At 54.1% G+C, this 20,103-nt stretch overlaps 1 protein-coding gene across 1 annotated transcript in view; it reads left to right on the plus strand.

The window, feature by feature from the left end:
* The window catches only part of Nup210 (nucleoporin 210), a 96,316-nt gene extending 76,366 nt beyond the window's left edge, over window positions 1-19,950 (plus strand). The window contains exons 28-40 of the mRNA XM_004648050.2: window positions 1,096-1,254; window positions 4,812-4,903; window positions 6,409-6,583; window positions 7,158-7,333; window positions 8,260-8,480; window positions 9,494-9,630; window positions 11,820-11,943; window positions 12,971-13,117; window positions 14,005-14,255; window positions 15,677-15,893; window positions 17,362-17,457; window positions 17,531-17,617; window positions 18,339-19,950. Coding sequence (XP_004648107.1) covers window positions 1,096-1,254; window positions 4,812-4,903; window positions 6,409-6,583; window positions 7,158-7,333; window positions 8,260-8,480; window positions 9,494-9,630; window positions 11,820-11,943; window positions 12,971-13,117; window positions 14,005-14,255; window positions 15,677-15,893; window positions 17,362-17,457; window positions 17,531-17,617; window positions 18,339-18,439 — 1,983 coding nt within the window. The 3' untranslated portion in view covers window positions 18,440-19,950. The remainder of the gene's footprint in view (window positions 1-1,095; window positions 1,255-4,811; window positions 4,904-6,408; window positions 6,584-7,157; window positions 7,334-8,259; window positions 8,481-9,493; window positions 9,631-11,819; window positions 11,944-12,970; window positions 13,118-14,004; window positions 14,256-15,676; window positions 15,894-17,361; window positions 17,458-17,530; window positions 17,618-18,338) is intronic.
* Window positions 19,951-20,103: the final 153 nt, after the last annotated feature.

Consider the following 20,103-nt stretch of genomic DNA (forward strand, 5'->3'; position numbering starts at 1 on the left):
GGTGGCTTCGTAGGGGTGGGTGTCTCTGCATCACTGCTATAACAGAATACCGAGGCAGGCTGCCTTGTGAAGACAAGAGGTTTCTGGGCTCAGTTTTGGAGACCGAGGAGCATGGGGCCAGCTCAGTGTGGCTGTAGGTGGGAGCATCTGTGAAAGCAAAAGTCACTGTAGGCTGGGGAAAGAGCAGGGAGGGAAGAGCCTCATTCTTCATATCAGCCCACCCTCACGAGGACTAACTCAGTCCCGTGCCATCTGTGGTAGTCCCTCCTAGGATAGCAGTCCCAACCACCCACTCTTCTTGCTCTAACCCCTGAACTTATCAACCTCACCAGGAGGTCAGGCCCCATCTGCACCACAGCTGTGATTGACTATGTATATGACAGATAGCACCAACATGAGCAGCCATGAGGGGGGTCAGCACACAAATTCCAGAAGGTCCCAGGGCCTGTCTGCAGCTGCTGACCCCTTCCTGAGATGAAACTGCCATCGTGGGAGGTTCCTCATGTTTCACCTTGCAGGCAAAGCCCCCTTCTGTTAGCTTTGCCCAGGGTGCCTGGCCCCTCTGGTCTGAAAGCTGGAAGGCAGGCAAGCCTTTCATTGCTGGATATGTGCTCACTGAGGTCAGCGTGGCCCCTGTGAACCATGGCTGCAGTCCTGGGAAGAGCAAGTATAGGGACAGGATTTCCTGAAGGTGTCCCTGAGTGCATTATACAGGATAACCCCATGCTTCTCCCACTGGTGGGGCCAGGTCTTGTCCCCAGTACTGGGGACTTCCCATATGTTCACATAGGACAATGACCATGTGACTCATCCACAGATATCTTGAGATAGCAGGCTCTGCCTGGAAACTCTACAAAGACCCAGTCCCTCTGGGCATCAGGGCTCTTACTATAAGGACCTAGGCTCCCCAGGGTGAATATAAGGAGCCTGGGAAGTGATGACACACCCTGCTGGGGTAATGGTTATGTGTGCTGCTGGGGGTTAGCAGGAGGCCCAGGCCTCAGGACCTGAGCACTGGGGAATCGCATCTGCCCCTTTGACAGTGTAGGGTCCTGGGCCTTTCTCCTGCAAACATGTCTGATATCTTTTCCCCAGGCGTCCATCCGACTCCCGTCACAGTACAACTTTGCCATGGCTGTGCATGCCCGGGTGAAAGGCCGGACTGGGCTTCGGGTGGTGGTCAGGGCCCAGGAGCCCAGGGCAGGACAGCTGCACAGTCTCGCCAGAGAGTTGTCAGATGAAATCCAAATCCAGGTAAAAAACGGTTCTAAATCCAGCGGAGCATTAGTAACTTGTGAGGGAGAGAGTGGTACAGGCAGGGCCTCCTCTCCTTCCTGGTCCCCAACAGTCCTTCCACTGGCCCCCAAGCTCAGACCTCAGAACCTGTTATGAATGACCTGCCCCCTCCCGTCTGCAAGGGAGAATCAAGGAATTCAGCCAAATGTGGGGTTTATTTACTTTTCTCTCATGGTTAAGACAAAATACCCAATGCCCAAAAGGTTTATTTAGCTCACAGTTTGCGGAGGTTTCAGTCCATAATCAGCTGGCTCCGAGGCAGGGTAGCATGGCAGAGGGCAACAGTCCAAGGCAGCAGAAGACAGCAAAAGCAACAAGAGCAAAGGAGGAGGAAGCAAGCCTGTTTTCCTCCCTTACATTGTAAGCAGGTTACCCGCTCCAGAGTGAGTCTGGCATTCACACCACCTCCCTGCCCTCCTCTGGCACAGAGAGAGAGATGTTTAGAAAGTAAGGACCCTGGCCCCATGCTGAGCCTCTTAGTTAAACCTCTAAACTTATCAAATTGACATAGTTAATTGACCATTACATTCTGGAGTTTAAACAGACCCAAGGGTCTGTTCTCTACACCCCAGGATGCGGAACTGCTGAGTTACTTAGGTTAAATGTCTAAATTTCTCAGGTTGACAGGGTGTCTCAGCCATTATGTGGGTGAGGAGCAGGTGAGAGGACAGAGCACAAGTGCGTGTGGCCCTGGTGAGCCCAGAAATGGTCCAAGCCTGTGTTCTGGACTGGGCCTTGATGACCGGAAGAAATTGGTGCTCCTTGTGCCTGACTCGTGCCAGTCCTTTGCTGACCTGTGCTTAAGTGACAGACACTTGTGGAGCTTGGCTAGATGGAGCTTGGCAGTTCTCTGGCCCAGAGCCTGTTGGCCCACAGGTCCTGCCAACCTGTCCCTCCTGCCAAGAGGATGGCTCTGTGGGTTCTCTGTAGAGTGGAGGAGTTCGTAAATTGGTCTCAAAAAGCAGTTTGAGCTTCTAGAACTTTTTTCTGCTCACTGGACCCTGAAATCTCTGAGCCTCCGGCAACACTTAGGTCATCCTGTACTGCAGAAGAAAAGAGCATCCATGAAACATCAGAAGGAAAGAGTACCCTGCCCAAGAAGAAATACAGCGGCCCCTCACGTATCATGGATGTTACGTTCCAGACACCGGCCATAAGTGAAAATCAGTGAAGTAGCGATATTATATTTTTTAGTATTTATACGTATTTTAAGGCTTTATAAGCCCCACACTCTTATAAACCTTTCCCACACTTTTAAGAACACTTATAATATTCTTAGCCATTTTCTAAACTCGTAAACCTACGTAATTTTAACAACATATAAGTACTGTACGGTACTGCAGAATCCTGCAAGATAGCAACAAATCCTTGCTAATAATTTAGATTAATATTTTTTGAAAACCTGCGAAACAGTGAGTTCATGAAAGTTGAACCACAAAATAGTAAGGGATAACTGTAGACAGCCGGGCCAGGCAGCACAGCCTGGAAGCCAGGCTGCTGTGGGGCCCCAGGTAGGACAGCTGCAAGTTGAGGCAAGCATGGGCAATTCAGCAAGACTGTCTCAAAATAAAGAGTAAGAGGGCTGGGTTCCATCCCCAGCTGCAGAAGGGAGGGCCAAAGGGAAGCTCCTCCTTCTCCTCTTCCCCTAATTGGCCGTGGTGCTGGAAATGGAACCCGGGGCCTTGTGCATTCTGGGCAAGCACTATCACACTGAGCCGTGCCCAGGCACAATAAAATGTCTCTAACACAAGCATATGCCACGCCAGGGCCAGGGAAGCAAATTTGCAAAGGCAGAAATGCTCATCTGCCAGCTCGCCTGTCTGCGCAGGCGCACATGTGCACATGCTTATAGACATCTAAACAGATGCACAGAAAGGCTAGAGGCACACATTTATTCACACACAACACCCACGCATACACAGACATGCACATCCACTGAGAGACACAGGTAGTCATTCACAGATACACACATGTACAACTATGTATTTTTCCTGCTTAAAAATAAAATAATTCCAGCAGCTGTCCGAGAATGCAAGGCAGCTTCCAGTTTCTTTGGTCACAGTTGGGCCCCTGCAGTTCTGTGTCTCAGTGTCCCTGTGGGTAGGTGGAATCAGAGGAAATCAGAAAGCAGGGAAGTGGGGTCCCGCCCCCAGACATGGTCTACTTGGCTCATGCCAGCCTTCAAAACAATTGTAATTAGCTGCTGATATTTAAAAATAGGAAGATCCCATGTGAAAATCAGTGGGCAGCTTGCCCCAGAAACGTGGTGTTTTGCCCTGTGGTAGAATCATCTGCCCTTCAGCAGCGACTCCACCACTCCCCCTTGTCCACCTGACTGTGATGTCATGTGTCACTTGCCATCTCCCATGGTGCTGGTACTGTTGCTTTCCTGAGATAGGAAAGGAAGCTAAGTCACCTTCATCTAAACAGGGCAGCCAAGCAATGCATGTTTAAGACATAGGAGGCAGCCTATTTGTGGCTCTGTCTGCTCTGCCAGCCACATCTTGGCCAACGTTGGCCAGACCACTGTACTCTGCATGATACCTGCCTGGCAGAAGGTGGCCCCTGACACCAAAACCCCACCAGCTCTGCTAGCTCAGGTCACATGAGTCCCACCACTGTGGCTGTCATAGCTCGGATGATTCACTTCAGACTCATTTTACAGATCAGAAAACGGCCTTCTCTATGTAGTCAGCACCCAGGAGCTGAGGGCAGGGACAGCTGGCCAGTATCCTTTGCAAAGACGGCAGTCAGCTCAGATGTCAGCTCAGCTCAGATACTACTAGGTGCTCAGGCCATAGCGATGGCCTGCTGCTCTGATGAGAAGACAGTCGGGAAGCTCAGCACCTAGCACCTGCTGCCCAGCAAGGGGCAAGCTGTGCACCACACTGAAGGCACCCAGCAGCTTTAGTCACAGGTCCCTAGGCAGCAGTGGCCATGGTCAGAGTACTGAGAAGGGGCCGGAGAGCCCAGCCTGTGCGCATCTGTGGGTGCCAGGAGCTGTCAAGGGCTGTGGGGCACCTGGGAGTGACTGGCTCAGATCTGGTCAGCATTGCTGGCTTGTACTTGCTGGACCAAAATCATCGCCACTCCCCTGATCCCAAAACCCCATAGAAAGCCACAAAGAGAAGAAATGAGATAGACCCAAAGAGGAGGAAGGGGCTATCCTTAGCTGATGACATTGGCTGGGAGGATGTCTTGGTGACAGGAGGGGCAGAGGCCCTGAGATGCTGTGCACCAACTCTCCATGCCCTTGTGCTGGAAGGCAGCACACTCTAACTGGTGACAGCGTGGCTGTGACCCCGGCTCTCCAGGCACACATGACCTGCCTACTGTTTCTCATCACACCTAGACCTCTCTGAGAGCCGGCCCTCCCATGACGTCTCCCAACATGTGGCAGGTGCTGGGGACGAAATTTTCTCATCCTCGTTCTCCACCTGGCAAGAGCACATGTGACACCTGGGTTGGACAAGACTCTGGGTGTCATAGGAAATATGGCTCACCTTCTTTTCCAGGTATTTGAAAAGCTGCGGCTGCTGAACCCTGAAATAGAAGCAGAACAAATATTAATGTCTCCCAACTCATTTATAAAGCTACAGACAAACAGGTACGTGACTCAGCTCGTTTCCAGCGAGGTGGAAGAGCTGCGCTTGCATCCAATGCCTCATCTGTCAAGGTGTCAGGAGCTGGCCTCTCAGGGAGGCTTTCTGAGCTGGGCTGGAATCAAGCACTCTTCCTCCTCCCTGTGTTTGCTTGGCTCTTCCACAGTCCTTCTCCCAGAGACTCCCTTCCCCACCCTGCAGCCCAGACACATTTTCCTGCTCCCTGCTGAAATCTAGTATTTTAAGGGAGTGGTGAGTACCAAGCCAGAAGTATTAAATTTTTGAAATGCCCCTGTGTTTCTAGGATTTGCCACTCAAAAGCATAGCCCATGAATTAGCAACCACAGCTGCACCTAGAGCAAGTTGAAATGCAAATCTGGGTCCCACCCCAGACCCCCCCAGCCGGCTCTTCGGAGCCCTGGTTCAGAGGCTATGAGCAAATGCAGTTGCCACCTGGATTCTGTGGGCTGCCTTCCTTTAGATGACTTGTACCCAAGTGCAGTGGCCAGGCAGGGGCCTCCATGGGCCACACAACCCATTACTGATTGGGAAATGTGTGGGGTTCATCTATCCAAGAAGCAGCCGAGTGCCTAATACTGTGCTAGGATTCAGGAAGACAAAGATGAGTGACATAAGGTGCTGCTCAAGGAGGACAGCTGGGAAGGGCTGCAAGAACATGATGTGCTACAGCCGAGCGTGAGCTTAACAAAGAGCACAAGACATGAGCATGTTAGGGGAGCGGCTTGAACCCAGGCTCTTGGAGAATGCATAGGAGTTCCTCAGGCTTGAAGGAAGGAGATAGTAGGGGAGGAAGGTTGGGGGCAGACACAACAGTTGTCGGAACCCAGAGGAAACTGGCCCTGGCAAACAGAGGCCTGTTTTTGTGTTCTTCCTTCATTAGTTAAAGTATAAGATATTGCATGGTTAGTGTCTGACACAGTGCACATATGGTGTCAGTTGTTTGAAAACCCTTCCAAGAAGGTTCAAGGTTCTTGTCCTGCTGCCAACCCTCTAAAATAGGGCAGAGCAGGATCATCACTTCCTCTTTGCGGTTGTAGAAACTGAGGTAGAGAGGAGACAAGCATGCAGCTGCTAGTAGGTTGCTTCAGGCCCAGCACAGGGTCCCCTCAGAGCCCCATGTTCTGTCAACCATGCCAGGCCACCCTGCTGCAGTAAATTGAAAATCATGCACTGTAGAAACAAACGGTCTCTACAGTGTGTCTCATGTCACCAGTGAAACCAACAGCCCTCCCGGACTCGCTCCCCATTGGCCTACGCCCCCGCCCCCGCACCTCTCTCAGAAGAGGGGGAGGCATGCTATCCTTGGCACCATGGGTTTTTGGATTTGCTTTTTGCTGGGTGACTGATGGGGCTGCAGACAGTGGCGGCCCATGGGCTCATGGCCACAACCAATTTTCTGTCTCCCAGGAGCAGTCAGCTGCAGATGCCTGGACCCCCAGGCATGGAAGCCAGGCCATCTGCGACAGCAAATCTGTCTTGTTTCCCAAAGGGATGGCGCAGCTGTGCTGAGCTACCTCGTCCTCGATGGGCCCGAGGGAATCCCCGTGGTGCACATTGATGAGCGGGGCTTCCTGGTGTCCGGCACTGTGGTCGGGACGTCCACAATCGAAGTGACCGCCCAGGAGTCTTTTGGGGCCAACCAGACCATCATCATTGCCGTGAAGGTAGGATGTGTATTTTGCCCATTTGGGTTCATAAAACAGTAGTTCAGAAGTAACTTTCCTGTCTCCAGCAGAGAAACTGCAGGACGAATTGATCTAAGCCCGGCATGGGGCAAAGGTCCCAGCTTCATTGTGTTGGGCTGCCAGCTGACCCACTTCCCTTGCCTCCTTGATGCACAGGTCGCAGCTCCTGGCTGGCCTTGAGGGTAACCAACATGGTTGGTTTTTGTTTTTCCATACTAGCAATGGAATCCAGAGCCTTTGCATTGAGCTACATTTCACAGCCCTTTTTGTTTTTTATTTTTGAGATAGTGTCTCCCTAAGTTGCCCGGGCTGGCCTCAAATTGCAATCCTGCCTCCGCCTCCCAGAGTGCTGCGATTACAAGCAGGGTGCACTGTATACCCAGCTGAGGCTTCTCTGAAGAATGAAGCCTTTCCTTTCCTGAAAACCCCTAAGGCAGTCCCCAAACCCCCCTAACGCAGGTCCATGGGGGCAGGCATCTCTTCTCAGGAAGAGTATTCTGGAAGATCAAGCTCCAGCACAGGGGCATCACCAGAGCAGTCCATTGTTCTCCAGGTATCTCCAGTTTCTTACCTGAGAGTCTCCATGAGCCCTGTCCTGCACACCCATAACAAGGAGGCCCTGACGGCCTTGCCAGTGGGGATGACTGTGACTTTCACCACTCACTTCCACGACAACTTTGGAGACATCTTCCATGCTCACAATTCCATTCTCAACTTCGCCACTAACAGGTAGGGTATGGGCGACATCTGTTCCTCACTCACAGTCCTCTGTGAGCTGGGCCCAGTTGCACAGGCCCAGAGAGGTGAGGCCATTTGCTCAGGTCTGCGCAGCCAGGAAAGGGTTGTGTTGGAGTGTCAGGTCCAGGCCAGCTCCAAGTGCACTCCCACAGGCTGAAGGCTAGCTGAAACCTAGTCCTGAGACAAGGAGAAGGGAGGCTATCTCCAGAGGAAGACAAGCCGTGGCTGCCACGTGGTCTGCCAGACATCCTGCCCCAGGTCCCCTTGGTAGCTGGCAGCACACATTTCCAGGGCCCTGCAGTCTGAGAAAGTCTTGCTTTGAGAGCCGCTACCTGCCAGGTCCTCTGACCAGCTCAGACGGGACAGACCACAAGGGAGAGGCCACATCCAGATGTCAGTGGCCATCCTTTCTGAGGGGACCTGCTACTAATGTGCCACTGTGTGGCTGGGCACATCAAAGAACAATATTGGGGGCATTGCACAGTGGAGGGAGCTGAGCTTTGGTGTTAGGCTTGGTTGAGACCCTGAGGGTCCTGTGAGCTTGGACAAAGTGGATCACCTCCCCAAGCCTCTATCACTTTCCCTGCTGGGCAAATAAAGGGGCCTCATCTCATGGGGGGCATGATTGTGAGGACTTCAGGTCATGGCACCCCGTGTTCATGTTGACTCTATGTCAGCCTACAGCATAAGCAGCCCTGGAGAAAGGGGACACTGTTCCCCCTCCCTGAGCTACACCACAGAAGTCAGTCTGGCCTTTGTGTGGTAGCAACCAGCTCAGGACTCAGGAGTCAGAGGGGATGCCATAGACCACTTGTACTGCCCTTGCTGCGGCACTGCCAGACCAGCTCTTAGCCAAGGACTCAGGCTGTGTCCCTCCTGAGTCTGAGCCCACACCCGCCTCTCTCCTGCATACCTAGAGATGACTTTGTGCAGATGGGCAAGGGCACCACCAATAACACCTGCGTCATCCGCACAATCAGCACGGGCCTGACACTGCTCCGCGTGTGGGACACCGAGCACCCAGGCCTCTCCGACTATGTCCCACTGCCTGTCCTGCAGGCCATCTCCCCAGAGCTGTCTGGAAGCGTGGTGGTAGGGGACGTCCTCTGCCTGACCACTGTTCTCATTGGCCTGGAAGGTAAGAGTCACCAACACTTGCAGGGCCAAGAGGGGGCTGGAGGCCTATCATGGGAGACACACAGGTAGAGCTTGTAGAGGGCACTCTGGAGCAGCGGTTGAAGCGGGGCCACATGCTGTCTGTGTCTTGCAAATCCACGTATATTGGCACCCAGCTACAGGGAGATCATATGTTCTGCTTGACCCACGCTGTTTACCTTCTGGTCCTTTGTAGAGAGCTCGCCAGCCTCTCCTTAGAACAGCAGTGTCCAGTAGAATCTTCTGGGATTATACAAATGTCCCACATTCCCACTGTCTACCCAGTGTTTGGCCAGTGAACACATGGCATGTGGCTAACTCTCCTAGGAAACTGAGTTTGTCACTTCCGTGATTTGCATGGCCAGTGGCTGCTGAGTCAAATGGCACTGCTCTAGAACACACAAGCAAAAACAGTCATCGGGCTGCTAGAGGTTTCAAATGTCAGCCACACGACAGTCGGGAACTCAGGCTCAGTTATTTGCTTAATTTTTATTTTCCAATTGCCTCATTAATTCATCTTAAGAAGACATTAAACACCACCTTTAAAGAAAAACAAATATAATCTGCCATAAATAGAACAAGGTTGTTAAGTTTTTTAATCAAGTTTATTGTGTGGGTGTGATTGACTTGGAACCCAGAAGTGCAGTCGAGGTTCTGGGCCTGACACTTGCTTTCTGTTTGCTCAAAGGCCCTGATAGTGAGGGGGGAACAGTTGGGAGCTGTGCTGTGTGGAATGCTGGATGGACAGTCCCCAGCTATCCCAGGCTAGGCATCAGGGGGAGCCCCCCGAGGGTGGGAGACTCCAGACAGGGAGTGTCGGTGGGGTGCGAGTGGCCTGGGACCTGGCACCTCACCCAGAGCAGGTGTATAGTGGTAGAAGGGTGAGGGCAGTGGCACAGGGCTCTCTACTGAGGCTGGTACAGTGGTCCAGCCAGCTGGGCCTTGGCTGCAGCGCCCAGAGGTGTGGCCTATAGTTGGCACCAGGCTTCCTCTCAGGCATCTCAGGCACCTGGAGCTCCTCTGCTAGCAACATCCTCCACGTGGACTCAAAGACAGGTGTGGCTGTGGCCCAGGACGTGGGACCTGTGACAGTCTACTATGAGGTTGCCGGGCACCTGAGGACCTACAAAGAGGTAAGGGTCAAGGCTGGTCAGAGGTCCACGTGGCTCACAGCCTACAAGGTGCGGCTGCCTCTTAGAGGCTGTGAATCCCATGGCCCAAGTTGTGGATACCTTGTCTTTGCACAGGGCACTGGTCTCATCCTCAGGGAGTACATGGCAGCGTTCCCTGGGTCCCAGTACCTGCAGGCACACAGATCCTTGGGGTGCAGGTTGCTGTGGGTGCATCTGATCCTTGGGTCTCTGGGTCAGAGCAGAGACTTGGGTCTGGCTTTGTGGTCAGGTGACAGTGCAGTGGTGAAGCAGCCAGGTGTCTGAAGTCATCTCTAGATTGCTTGTAACCCTGATAGGATGTAAATACTATGGAAATGGTTGTCAGACCGTATTGTGTGGAGCTGTGATTAAGGAAGCCAAGCTGTGCGTCTTCTAGGCAAACACAGTTTTTCCCCTGGAATACTTCTGATCCACCATGCGTGGAATCTGTGGCTGCAGGAGTGGCTGCCATTTCTGTCTTATGATTCCCTTTGCTGTGAAAGACTCAAACCACTGGGAGCCGTCCATGGTGCTCAGAAGCAGCCACTTGCTACCTCTAGGCTGAGCGCATGATCCCAGGCCCCATGACATGCACCAACTGGTGTGGTGACTCCAGCTCCCACCCACAGGGCCCAGTTGGCATGGCCATGCACCATGGGGGGAGCACATCCCTGAGGGAGCACTGGACGTGGGCAGGGCAGCCCAGACATTCGGTGTCTCAGCAGTTAAATCTCCCCCAGCACATCACCTTTGGAGTCTTTCTGGAGGCGAATGAAAACCATTCTCGCATTTATCTCCAGCAGAGAATGAATCAATGAGCCCAGTCTGGCTGAGCTCCAAATGCATCTCATTTTGAGAGCCAGCGTGTGCTTTATCGAATCCAGCAGTTTAACCTAATAGTTTGCATATTTAGCACTGAGACTGTGCGGTTTGGGCAGGTGGGTTGCAGAGAGAGGTGTTCTGTGATTAATGATGGGGTGCTTTCCCAGAAGAGGCCCTTGGAGTGGTCAAAGAAGGGGGTCACCTGCATCCAGATGGGTGAGGTCTGAGCAGAGACTCAGGTCTGGCTTTGTGGTTGAGTGACGTGTGGGCCAGCTAGGTCTGCCTGTCATCTCAGCAGGAGGAACACAGAAGCCCAGAAAGTTGAGACCATTGTGGGTAGGACAGCATGATCCCCACCCCCTGAAAAAGCGTTGAGAGGTCCAGAGCCATGCTATCAAGGTTCAGAGCCCATCCTGGGCACTGCACAGCTGTGTAACCTGGAACAAGTTATCCTCGTGCCTCAGTTTCCCTAGGAAGATGAAACTTGCTGGAATGCCCTTCGTGTGAGCTCAGTATCTGCTGTGCGCCTCTCGTGTGAGCTGCTGCCATTGCCTGCCTTGAGCAGAGGCAAGGCCCAGTGGGCTTGGTAGGCTTGCTTTAGGCAGAATGGTACAGACCAGGGTATGTCTTGGAAGGGTTACCTGCAGTGCGAGCGTCCCAGTGCTGAGGGTAAAGTTCATCCAGGACTAGGGGGTGGGGAGTGGTGGGTGGCATGCAGACCAAGTGGGTTTGGGCTGGATGTCACCCTAGCTTGGGCACTGTGGAAGGGGGGATGAGGGAAGGAGGGCCTGGGGTGCCTCCCGGGTCCAGTAGGGACAATCCGGTGAATGATGGTCTTTGCTCTGGGAGGGGAGCCCAGAGGGTGGTCAAGAAAAGATAGGGACCCAGTGGCTTTGAAGAGGGCATCCCCATGCCTCATATGAAGCCGGGAAACAGCTGGGTGGCACATCTGGAGCCCCATGCAGAAGGCTGGAGATGACCATGTCCCTGAGCAGAGGTGGGGTATGTTAGGAACAGGGCCTAGGCAGAAGGGTCTGGTGACAGCCAGGGAGTTTGGAGAAGTGGAAAGAAGACCAGCAGGTGTTGGTTAGGAGTAGACGAGAAGGTGGCATGGTGGCAGCCAAGGTCAGAGCAGCAGCGGGCAGCTTCGGTCAGTCCTTCAAGGACCTGTGGGACTCCAGGAGGAGGTTGCACTGGCCAGCAGGAGCCTCTGGTGAGCCACCTGCAGTGCTGCATCTGATAATGCCTGGGAGCTACAGGGCTTCCTGGGAGGAGTGGGAGGTTGTGGAAGTGCCCAGCCCAGCTGGCACACAGCCTGTGACCACCAGGTTCTCTTGCCCCCTTCCTAGGTGATGGTCAGCGTCCCAAAGAAAATTGTGGCCCATCGCGTCCACTCTGCCCAGACCAGCTTCCAAGAGGCCACAGCCTCCCGAGTGATAGTCACCGTGGGAGACAGAAATTCAAACCTAAGAGGTCCGGAGCACAGCGGGGCTGGAATGGCCTGGGGAGAGCCCTGCCGAGTGGGAGGACCCAAAAGTGGCTTCCTGAACCCTTGCATCTGCTTTTGTCAGTGCTGGGGGTGGAAGACTGGGGCTCACTCATGCTAGACAAAGGCTGTGCCACTGAGCTCCACCTGCTGCCCTGCTTTTCTCAGTCAAACTCACCCTGATCCCCAGAAAGAGCCTTTAGCTTTGGCTCATCCACTCTTTGCAATTTCTTAGCAATTCAAGGCCTACGCAAGCCAGGCCCGTGAAAAAGGTCTTTGTCAAACAGCCCCCTCCCAGCAGTTGCCTGTTTCTGAGTCAGAGATGCCATCAGCCCTAGGGCACAGGAGCTAAGAAAGCTGCAATTTGCCATCTTTAATAGGGGAAACTAATGACTTAGCAAGAAGGGTCGCTGGTTTTGGTTTTTATAGTTACCTCTCCCCAACCACGCATAGAGCATTCTACTTTATTGCCTGCCCATGACAGCCCTGTATAGCAGCTGTTAGAAATAAATAACTCAATAGAGGCTGCTGGTTTTTTTTTTTTTTCAAGTCAATTGACTGATAGAATTAAACACTTTTTTATTGTGATTAATGGTATAGGCTCTTTACACACTGTCTCCTTTCCTGCTTTTTGGTGCAAGTGGACTATACTCTGCTGCCACCAAAGTGATTCTTGGGATATTCATGGAGAACTGTTGCCCTCCTAATGTCCGAAAATAAATCGCTCATTACCCCTGGTGTCAGGAGCGCACAGTGTGCGTCAGTGTGCCTGGCCATCAGCTGTGGCCTTCGGTGCCAGCTTAGAGCCCATGCAGAATTCTGAGCTGGAATTTCCTGGGTTCTGGGTGACCTCCTTCTGCATAACTTACCCTCAGTTTCTATGAAAAGCCACGACACCCCTCACCAAACTGCCAACAGTCCAGGTGCCCGTGGGGGGCAGGAATCTGGGCACAGATGCCCTCTGAAGCCCTGCCAGCCCTTGTACAGCCCTCCTCACCACTTCCCTCTCTGCAGGTGAATGTTCCCCCGTGCAGAGAGAAATCATCGAAACCTTGCACCCTGAATCGCTTATCAGCTGCCAGTTCCATTTCAAGCAAGACATCTTCAGTTTCCCAGCACAGGACATCTTCACTGTGGAGCCAGGATTTGACAGTGCTCTGGGTAAACCTCAGAGATCTGGAAGTGCCCTTCTGTCTTGTGGGCATCTCAGTTGCTGTGGTTCATGGTGGGCATCTGCCCAGCAGGGGGAGGATGCTGAGAATCCAGCTCAGGCATTGGCCCAAGTTGGCCTCTGTGGGCTCTTGGTACATGAAGAGGGGTTGGCCTTCCTGAGCCAGGTCATAGCTGGCCTTCCATGGCCACCCACACCCAGGAGAAGGATGCAGAGCCACCAAATTTGGGCTGGAGTCCCTTTCTCTAGTCAGGGGCTATACCAGACATGTGGTAGGTATAGCTGTTCTGCAGCCCTGGGAACCAGAGTGTAGAACCCAGGGTGTGCCATGTCTGCTGGACAGCGGATATGTCTATGGTCTCCTCAGTGTGGGGCCTGGGCTCAAGCCTCATGCAGCAGACTGCAAGAAGTTGGCTCACCCAGGCATCTAGGTCCCAGGTGTCCTTCCCAAGCACCTGTTTGTTCTGTGGTTCAGCGTGGAAAATAGAACTGGAGTCCAAGTAGTGACAGATCACAGAGCCCCCAGCTGTAGCAGGGCGCAGGCCATCTCACAGTCAGCCCTGGCTGGACTTTCAGCCCCATGCCAGGGCATAGATATATCTGCTGTTTATTTGCCCTCCTTGGCCAGCTGGCTGCAATGTGCTTCCTGCCCCAGGATCACCACTCGGCTGGGAGGCTGGGGTTCTGAAATAGTGAGGGGCACCATCGTTCACAGAGAGGCTGTCCAAGCTGGGGACTGCCGAAAGCCTCCTGGAGGAGGCGACCTCCCACCTGGGCTCTGGAGGATGCATGAGTTCCCTATGAGAGGAGCAGGGATGGGCACAGTGCCTGTGTACAGGGGTGGAGGAGATGAGGCGGCATGCTTCTGTTTCTGCAGGCCAGTACATCTGCTCCGTCACCATGCTCAGACTGACAGACCTGCAGCTGAAGCACCTGAGCACCAAGACAGTGGTGCTGGTGGTCACCGCCTCGCTGCGTAGCAGCCACTTCTCTCTGGAGCAGGTGGAGGCAGAGGTGTCCTTCAGCCCCGGGCTTTACACTGACCAGGCTGAAATCCTTCTGAGCAACCACTACAGCAGCTCTGAGGTTAAGGTCTTTGGGGCTGCAGAGACCCTGGAGAATTTGGAGGTGAGAGACATCCCCACACTTCTACTCAGGCCAGAGCCTGAGTCGTGGAGAAGAACCAGGAGGATCGGGGTGCTAAGGCTACATGTCTGTAAAATTAAAGCAAGATGTATTTCTGTAGATAGCGTCCCACTGTAGCCCGGGCCAGCCTGGAACTTGTGAGCCCCCTGCTGCAGCCATCCAGAGGCTGGGACAGCAGATGTGTACCACCACACCTGGCTTGGACTCCTTCAAACTCAGAGCACTCTCACCCTTACTGATTTTCCTTAACACTATTTTCCTCTACTCATCTAAGTATATTTAAAAAACACTTTTTGGTGATGCTGGGAATTCAAATGAAGGCCTCACACATGCCACACAAGCACTTTACTGAGCTACATTCCCAATCCTTGTTTAAGATTTTACTTTGTAGGGCCGGCCAGATAGCTCAGCAGACTGAAATGCCTGCTTAGGCAGGTGCAGAGACAGGGTTTGATCCTTGGTGTGCCATGCTGGCCCTGCTCCTAGGGGCATGCTGAGACAGCAACTGAGACTGGGCATGTGGCATGTGCCTGTAATCCCAGTGCTTGGGAAGCTGAAAACAGGAGGATCACTAAGAGTCTGATCTGTCTAGTGAGACCCTGTAGACCCTGTACTAAATACATTTAAAAAAAAAAAAAAAAGATTTTACTTTGAGACAGTGTCTTAGGAAGGTACACGGCTTGGCCTCAAATTTGGGCTCTTCCTGCTTCAGCCTCCTTAGTAGCTGGGATCATGGGCATGTACCCCCATGCCAGCCACCTATATAATTTCAATAATTATTTTGTCTCTGCAACTGGAAGTTCAGAGTGTACTTAGCATTCAGGGTGATAGGTAAGTTAGGAGCTGCTCTGACCTCTCCTGGGAACAGGCCTCCTGCCTCGCGCCTCCCTTCCATCAGCTGCACAGGAGTGGGGGCCCTGAGGCCTGCAGCTGCTATACCTGGGGAGTCATGGGGGAATGGGCTGAAGTGCTTGCCAGCTCTTCTGCTTGTCCTCCTGTGTCCCACGATGGCCACTGCTCCTGACAGGGACCAGGAGTGAGGCGTGGTTACGGGCAAGGGCTGCCAGATCTGGTCAGGGACTGTCATGAGAAGCCACAAACACAGCACAGGTTGCTCCCTGGGAGGCTGGTACTGCATGTTGGGTTAGCATTTCTTAAAACAATGCTTGATTAGACGTCCATGATACTAATTTGTAGTGTACCACATGTGGGCAGTGCTTCCCAGCGTTGTAGGCCTCACGCTGGCTGTGGAGAGTGTTCTAAGCACCTGTGTCCAGGAGGTGCAACCTGGAACCAGGACCCTCTGGGCCCAGGAAGGGAGGGCCCTGTGTCCACTCCAGGGCTGCTGGCTCAGGTGGCCTGCTGTGTAGAATGTACAGCCCCAGCCCTGACCTTTCTCCCAGGTGAAGTCTGGGTCCCCAGCTGTGCTGGCCTTCATGAAGGAGAAATCTCTGGGGCTTCCCAGCTTCGTCACATTCGTAGTTGGCATCTCAGACCCTGCAGCCGGGAGCCAGGGGCCTCTGTCCACATCCCTGACGTTCTCCAGCCCCACCACTAACCAGGCCCTCACCATCCCTGTCACCGTGGCCTTCGTGATGGACCGCCGTGGACCTGGTCCCTGTGAGTCAGAGTGGGACAGGGAGTGGTGGGCTGGCTCAGTCTTGGGTATCAGTAGAAACCCACAGTGTGAAAACCGAAGGAGTTCAGGGCCAGACATCCCTCGAGGTGGCTGTCACCATGCCCCCGCTGCCCCAGCTCTTCCCACAAGGTGGTCTCCTTGGCTCAGCAGCCGCCAAGGCACCAGGCCCTCTGCCCTTGCCTTCTACTCCCTCTCACTTGCCCACACCCTGCTCCACCACACTCTTCCCATTTCCAGATCAGGAGCCCTTGGCCTCCATCTCCCCTCTGCCTGGGGTGTTGCCCCCAGTGAACCCCTTGACCTGTACACTCTGGTCCTGCAAACCTACCCTCAGATACTACATCTGGGCTCACACTGGAAATCCCAGCCAAGCTCCCAACACCTGGCCCTTTTCTTTTTCCTCTTGTGCAGCTGCCAGCTGTCAGTCTTGAGGGTAAACAGTTAATTCTTAGGGTCCCTGCACAACACCTGCAGCCAGAGGCTAGACATGTGGGGGCAGCAGTTAGGGCAGGGCCCTGCCATATACGCAGTGCTGGGTGAAGCGGGCTGCTTATTGCATAGTCACTGCTTGGCACTTGTCAAAAGCTAGGTCCCCTTCTAGAGAGGACTCAAAGTGCACATGCGAGCAGGAAGAATGATTCTGAAGCTGAGCCGAGGAAAGGGCTTCCTGTTTGCTCTGTGGGGAGCAGGGGCTAGCACAGAAAGGCTGTGTCGCTGTTCCTCAAGGATGAGTGGTCAGGGTGGGGCCATGCATCCAGCTCCACAGATGCTGGGGTAGCGGTTGGGGGGGGGTGCTTCTTCGTGAACAGAGCAGGGGCCTGGGCAGCACTGGCCACCTCGTTAGGAGGTGGAGGGGGCCAGGTGGGCCCGACCACTGTGAGTGAGGAGCCTGTGCCTTTCTCCTGGTTCAGGGAAGCAGGAGGGAGCAGCAAGGCAGCACTTGGTCCTGGGTGGGGTCAGAGTATGTGGCTGAGGACAAGGGAAGAGGAGGAGGCTGCTTCTAGCCCGGCTTCCTGGGAAGCACAGTTTTGGCTTGGAAGCACTGGGCTCCCCATGGTCCCCCAGGCAGAACCACTTGTGGGCTTTATCAGAACTACCTCCCATGCTTTCAGAGCAGCCTGGTTCTCTCTGGCAGAGCAGGTACAGAAGCCCACATGTCAACCTTGTGTGGTGACAGGAGAGCACACCCACAAGGACACTGAGTCTTGACAGGACAGTCTCAAAGAGGAGGGGTGGAGCCCCAGGGCAACAGCACAGGACTACCCCGCCTTGGGCAGGCCCCACACCCTGGGAACCTCCCTGGCATCCTGTCTAAGGCTGGCTTGCACATGCTGTTCCTGCTGGGGCAGGGTAGGTGGGACCTCACACCAGGATGCCCAGCAGCACAGGGACACCAGGGACAGCCCTGGGGCGTGGGGTGCTTGCTGACTGTTCTCTTTATTGCCACAGATGGCAGTAGCCTCTTTCAGCACTTCCTCGATTCCTACCAAGTCATGTTCTTCACACTCTTTGCCCTGCTGGCCGGGACTGCAGTCATGATCATAGGTAAGACAGGCACCTGCCTTTCCAGGCAGTCTGTCCCATACCTTCCAACCCTAACCAGCTGTGCTTCCTGCAGCCTACCACACGGTCTCCACGCCCCGGGAGCTCACTGCACCTCGAGCCCTCACGCCCCAAGCCAGCCCACAGCACAGCCTACACCACTGTGAGTAGCACCCCTAGCTGGAGGCCCTGCCAAGCCCAACCTTAGCTGGAGGGAGTGTTAGGCTTTGACCTCTGTCTGTACTTCGGGTACACAGGGGACAGAGGCAGCCCATCTGGTGTGCCTGTGCCTCAGGCAGTCTGTTGGAGGAGCAAGGGCTCTGGGTCTTCTGGGCACACTACAGAGATCTCAGGGTAACTTCCACAAACCGAGGCATCATCAGACAGGTTAGCACCCCTGTAGGACCTGCATGGCACATTAGAGCTGCAACAGAAGCCTGCTTAGCAGTCCAGGAGCGCTGGGTATCCCTCATACCCGGGAGCCTGCAGCAGGAGGCCGAGGCCAGGGCACCCGGATGTGTGTGGAGTCTCATGCCTCAGAACAGGGCTTCCTTCCACAAAACATGTCTAGGTGTCCTTGGAGCCTGTTCAAGGCCCTGGCAGCCTCCTGGGAGCTTGCTCCTAGCTATCTTGTGCAAGGCAGAGCAGACCCTTGAGCGGAATCAGGAGACACACAGGACTGCTCCGGACAGCTACACAGGCTGAGTGCTGCAGATTCGGTGTCTGCTCTCCGTGAGTCAGCTCTGCAAGCTCCCGGGGAAGCCTCTGGTCTGGGTTAGGGCAGCGTCCCATGCATGTAGCGAGCACTTCAGAGATGCTAGAGCTGGCTAGTGTGTATTGGAGCGATGCCCAATGACCCGAGCTGCTCACTTCCTATCTTCCAGATTTTGCTGCCTCGTCTCCAACCCCCTTCAATGAACCACTTCCTGCTCGCAAAGCCAGTCCTCGCTCAGGGCTCTGGAGCCCAGCCTACGCCTCCCGCTAGCCAGCGACTAGAACCCGGTGCTGATGGCAGCTCGCATGGATGCCTTGACCGCAGGGACACCCCTGCCATGTTTGTGCTGGAACAAGGCCCTCGAGTCCTGTGCCCCGTGCCACATCCTCCCTTGCTGCCCCTTCGCATCTGTAGAGCAGAGGTCTAGTTGTGCTTATTAGCTCAGCCTCGTAGGAGTTGTACATTTGCTTTTCATTATTTCCCCTCCAGAGCTGGATGTGGTGGCGCACACTTAGGACTCCAGCACTTGGGAAGCTGAGTCAGGAGGACAAAAAGTCCAAGGCCAGCAGGGACCATAGCGCAAGGCCCTGTCTCAAACAACAAGGAAGTGTCCCTTCTGAGCCTTGCAGAGCTGGGACTGGCTGGCTCGTTCCTCCAGGCATGGCTGTCTAGGCTTTTGGACACTGTTCCCATTGTGTTTTTATCTTATTAGCATTGCTACAACCACTCCCTCCTAAGGACTTGTAAGCGTTGCAAACTCTAGTTAGAAGGCATCTGAAGATGATGTTACTATAGTGATCTCAGGGAAAGATTTTCTAGTTGCTGTGGGGTGTTGGGGTGCGCATGTGCGTGTGTGTGTGTGTGTGTGTGTGTGTGTGTGTGTGTGTGTGTGTTGCTGGGGATAAAACCCAGGGCCTTGAGCATTCTAGGCAAGTGCTCTACCACTGAGCTACTCCCTGACCCTTGTTACGGGTTTCCCACCTGTGAGAACATCTCCTAGTCTGGCTGCTGCTAGGAAATATAGGAGCAAACAGACATAACTGCCCCAGGCCTGCCCGCCTTAGCCTCAGGTCACAGCGCCCTGAGCCCCTGGATAGCTGAGCCATCTGGCACCACTGTGAAGAGCCATCCGTCCTCTGATCCTGTGCTTCAGAACCTGTTGAAACACTTGATGGATGTGGCTTTGTCCCTTCTGGGCCATCCCCAGTGGGGACCCCCCCTATTCTGTCCCCGGCTCCTCCACAGCATGGGGACATCCATCCTCAGGCTGATAGTAGGGACCTCCTACCCCATTTGTTCTGTGAAGCCGCTGTGTTCCACGTCAGCACAAAGACCAGGTGTCAACTGACCCCACATAGGTGGACACTGCAGTACCTCAGCAGATCTGAGCCTTTGCCGCCCAGCCACAGGGGGAGGTGGCCTCTCCCTGCTCAGCCCAGGCCCCAGGAAGCTTCTCAGCTGACCCTGGAGCAGTGCGAAAGCTAGGAGCCCTCCTCTACTCAGCTCCTGTCAGCTCTGAAACCTGGGGAGTACGGGGTCCTGCTGCAAACCAGGAAGCCATGCCACTCTCAGGAAGACCTGGAGGCTACCCAGAACTGGCCATGGGGATACCGCAACACCAACTCCTTGGTCCTTCTGGCTGGGCTGCAGTGATGTGTAGAAACCGGAGAGCAGACGGCTTGTGCCTTGCCTACTACTTGAGCTCACACTGACAACCTGGATGTCCATAAGGTCCTTTCTCCTTGTTTTATTTAATAAAGTTCTGTATAATTTCTTAGGAAGAGTGAGGGTGGTCATGGCTGGACAGGCCTCCTGAGGTGGCACAGTCTGTCTTTCTTCCTGGCTCCTGGGTTTGCCCTGGAACCCCCTAGAGCCCAATGCTGGGTAGGAGCCAGGCCCTCTCTCTTGGATCCTGTGCCTGCCACCAGCTGGCT

The sequence above is a fragment of the Octodon degus genome, unplaced genomic scaffold (assembly GCF_000260255.1).
Source record: "Octodon degus isolate 3935 unplaced genomic scaffold, OctDeg1.0 scaffold00350, whole genome shotgun sequence".
NCBI lineage: Eukaryota > Metazoa > Chordata > Mammalia > Rodentia > Octodontidae > Octodon > Octodon degus.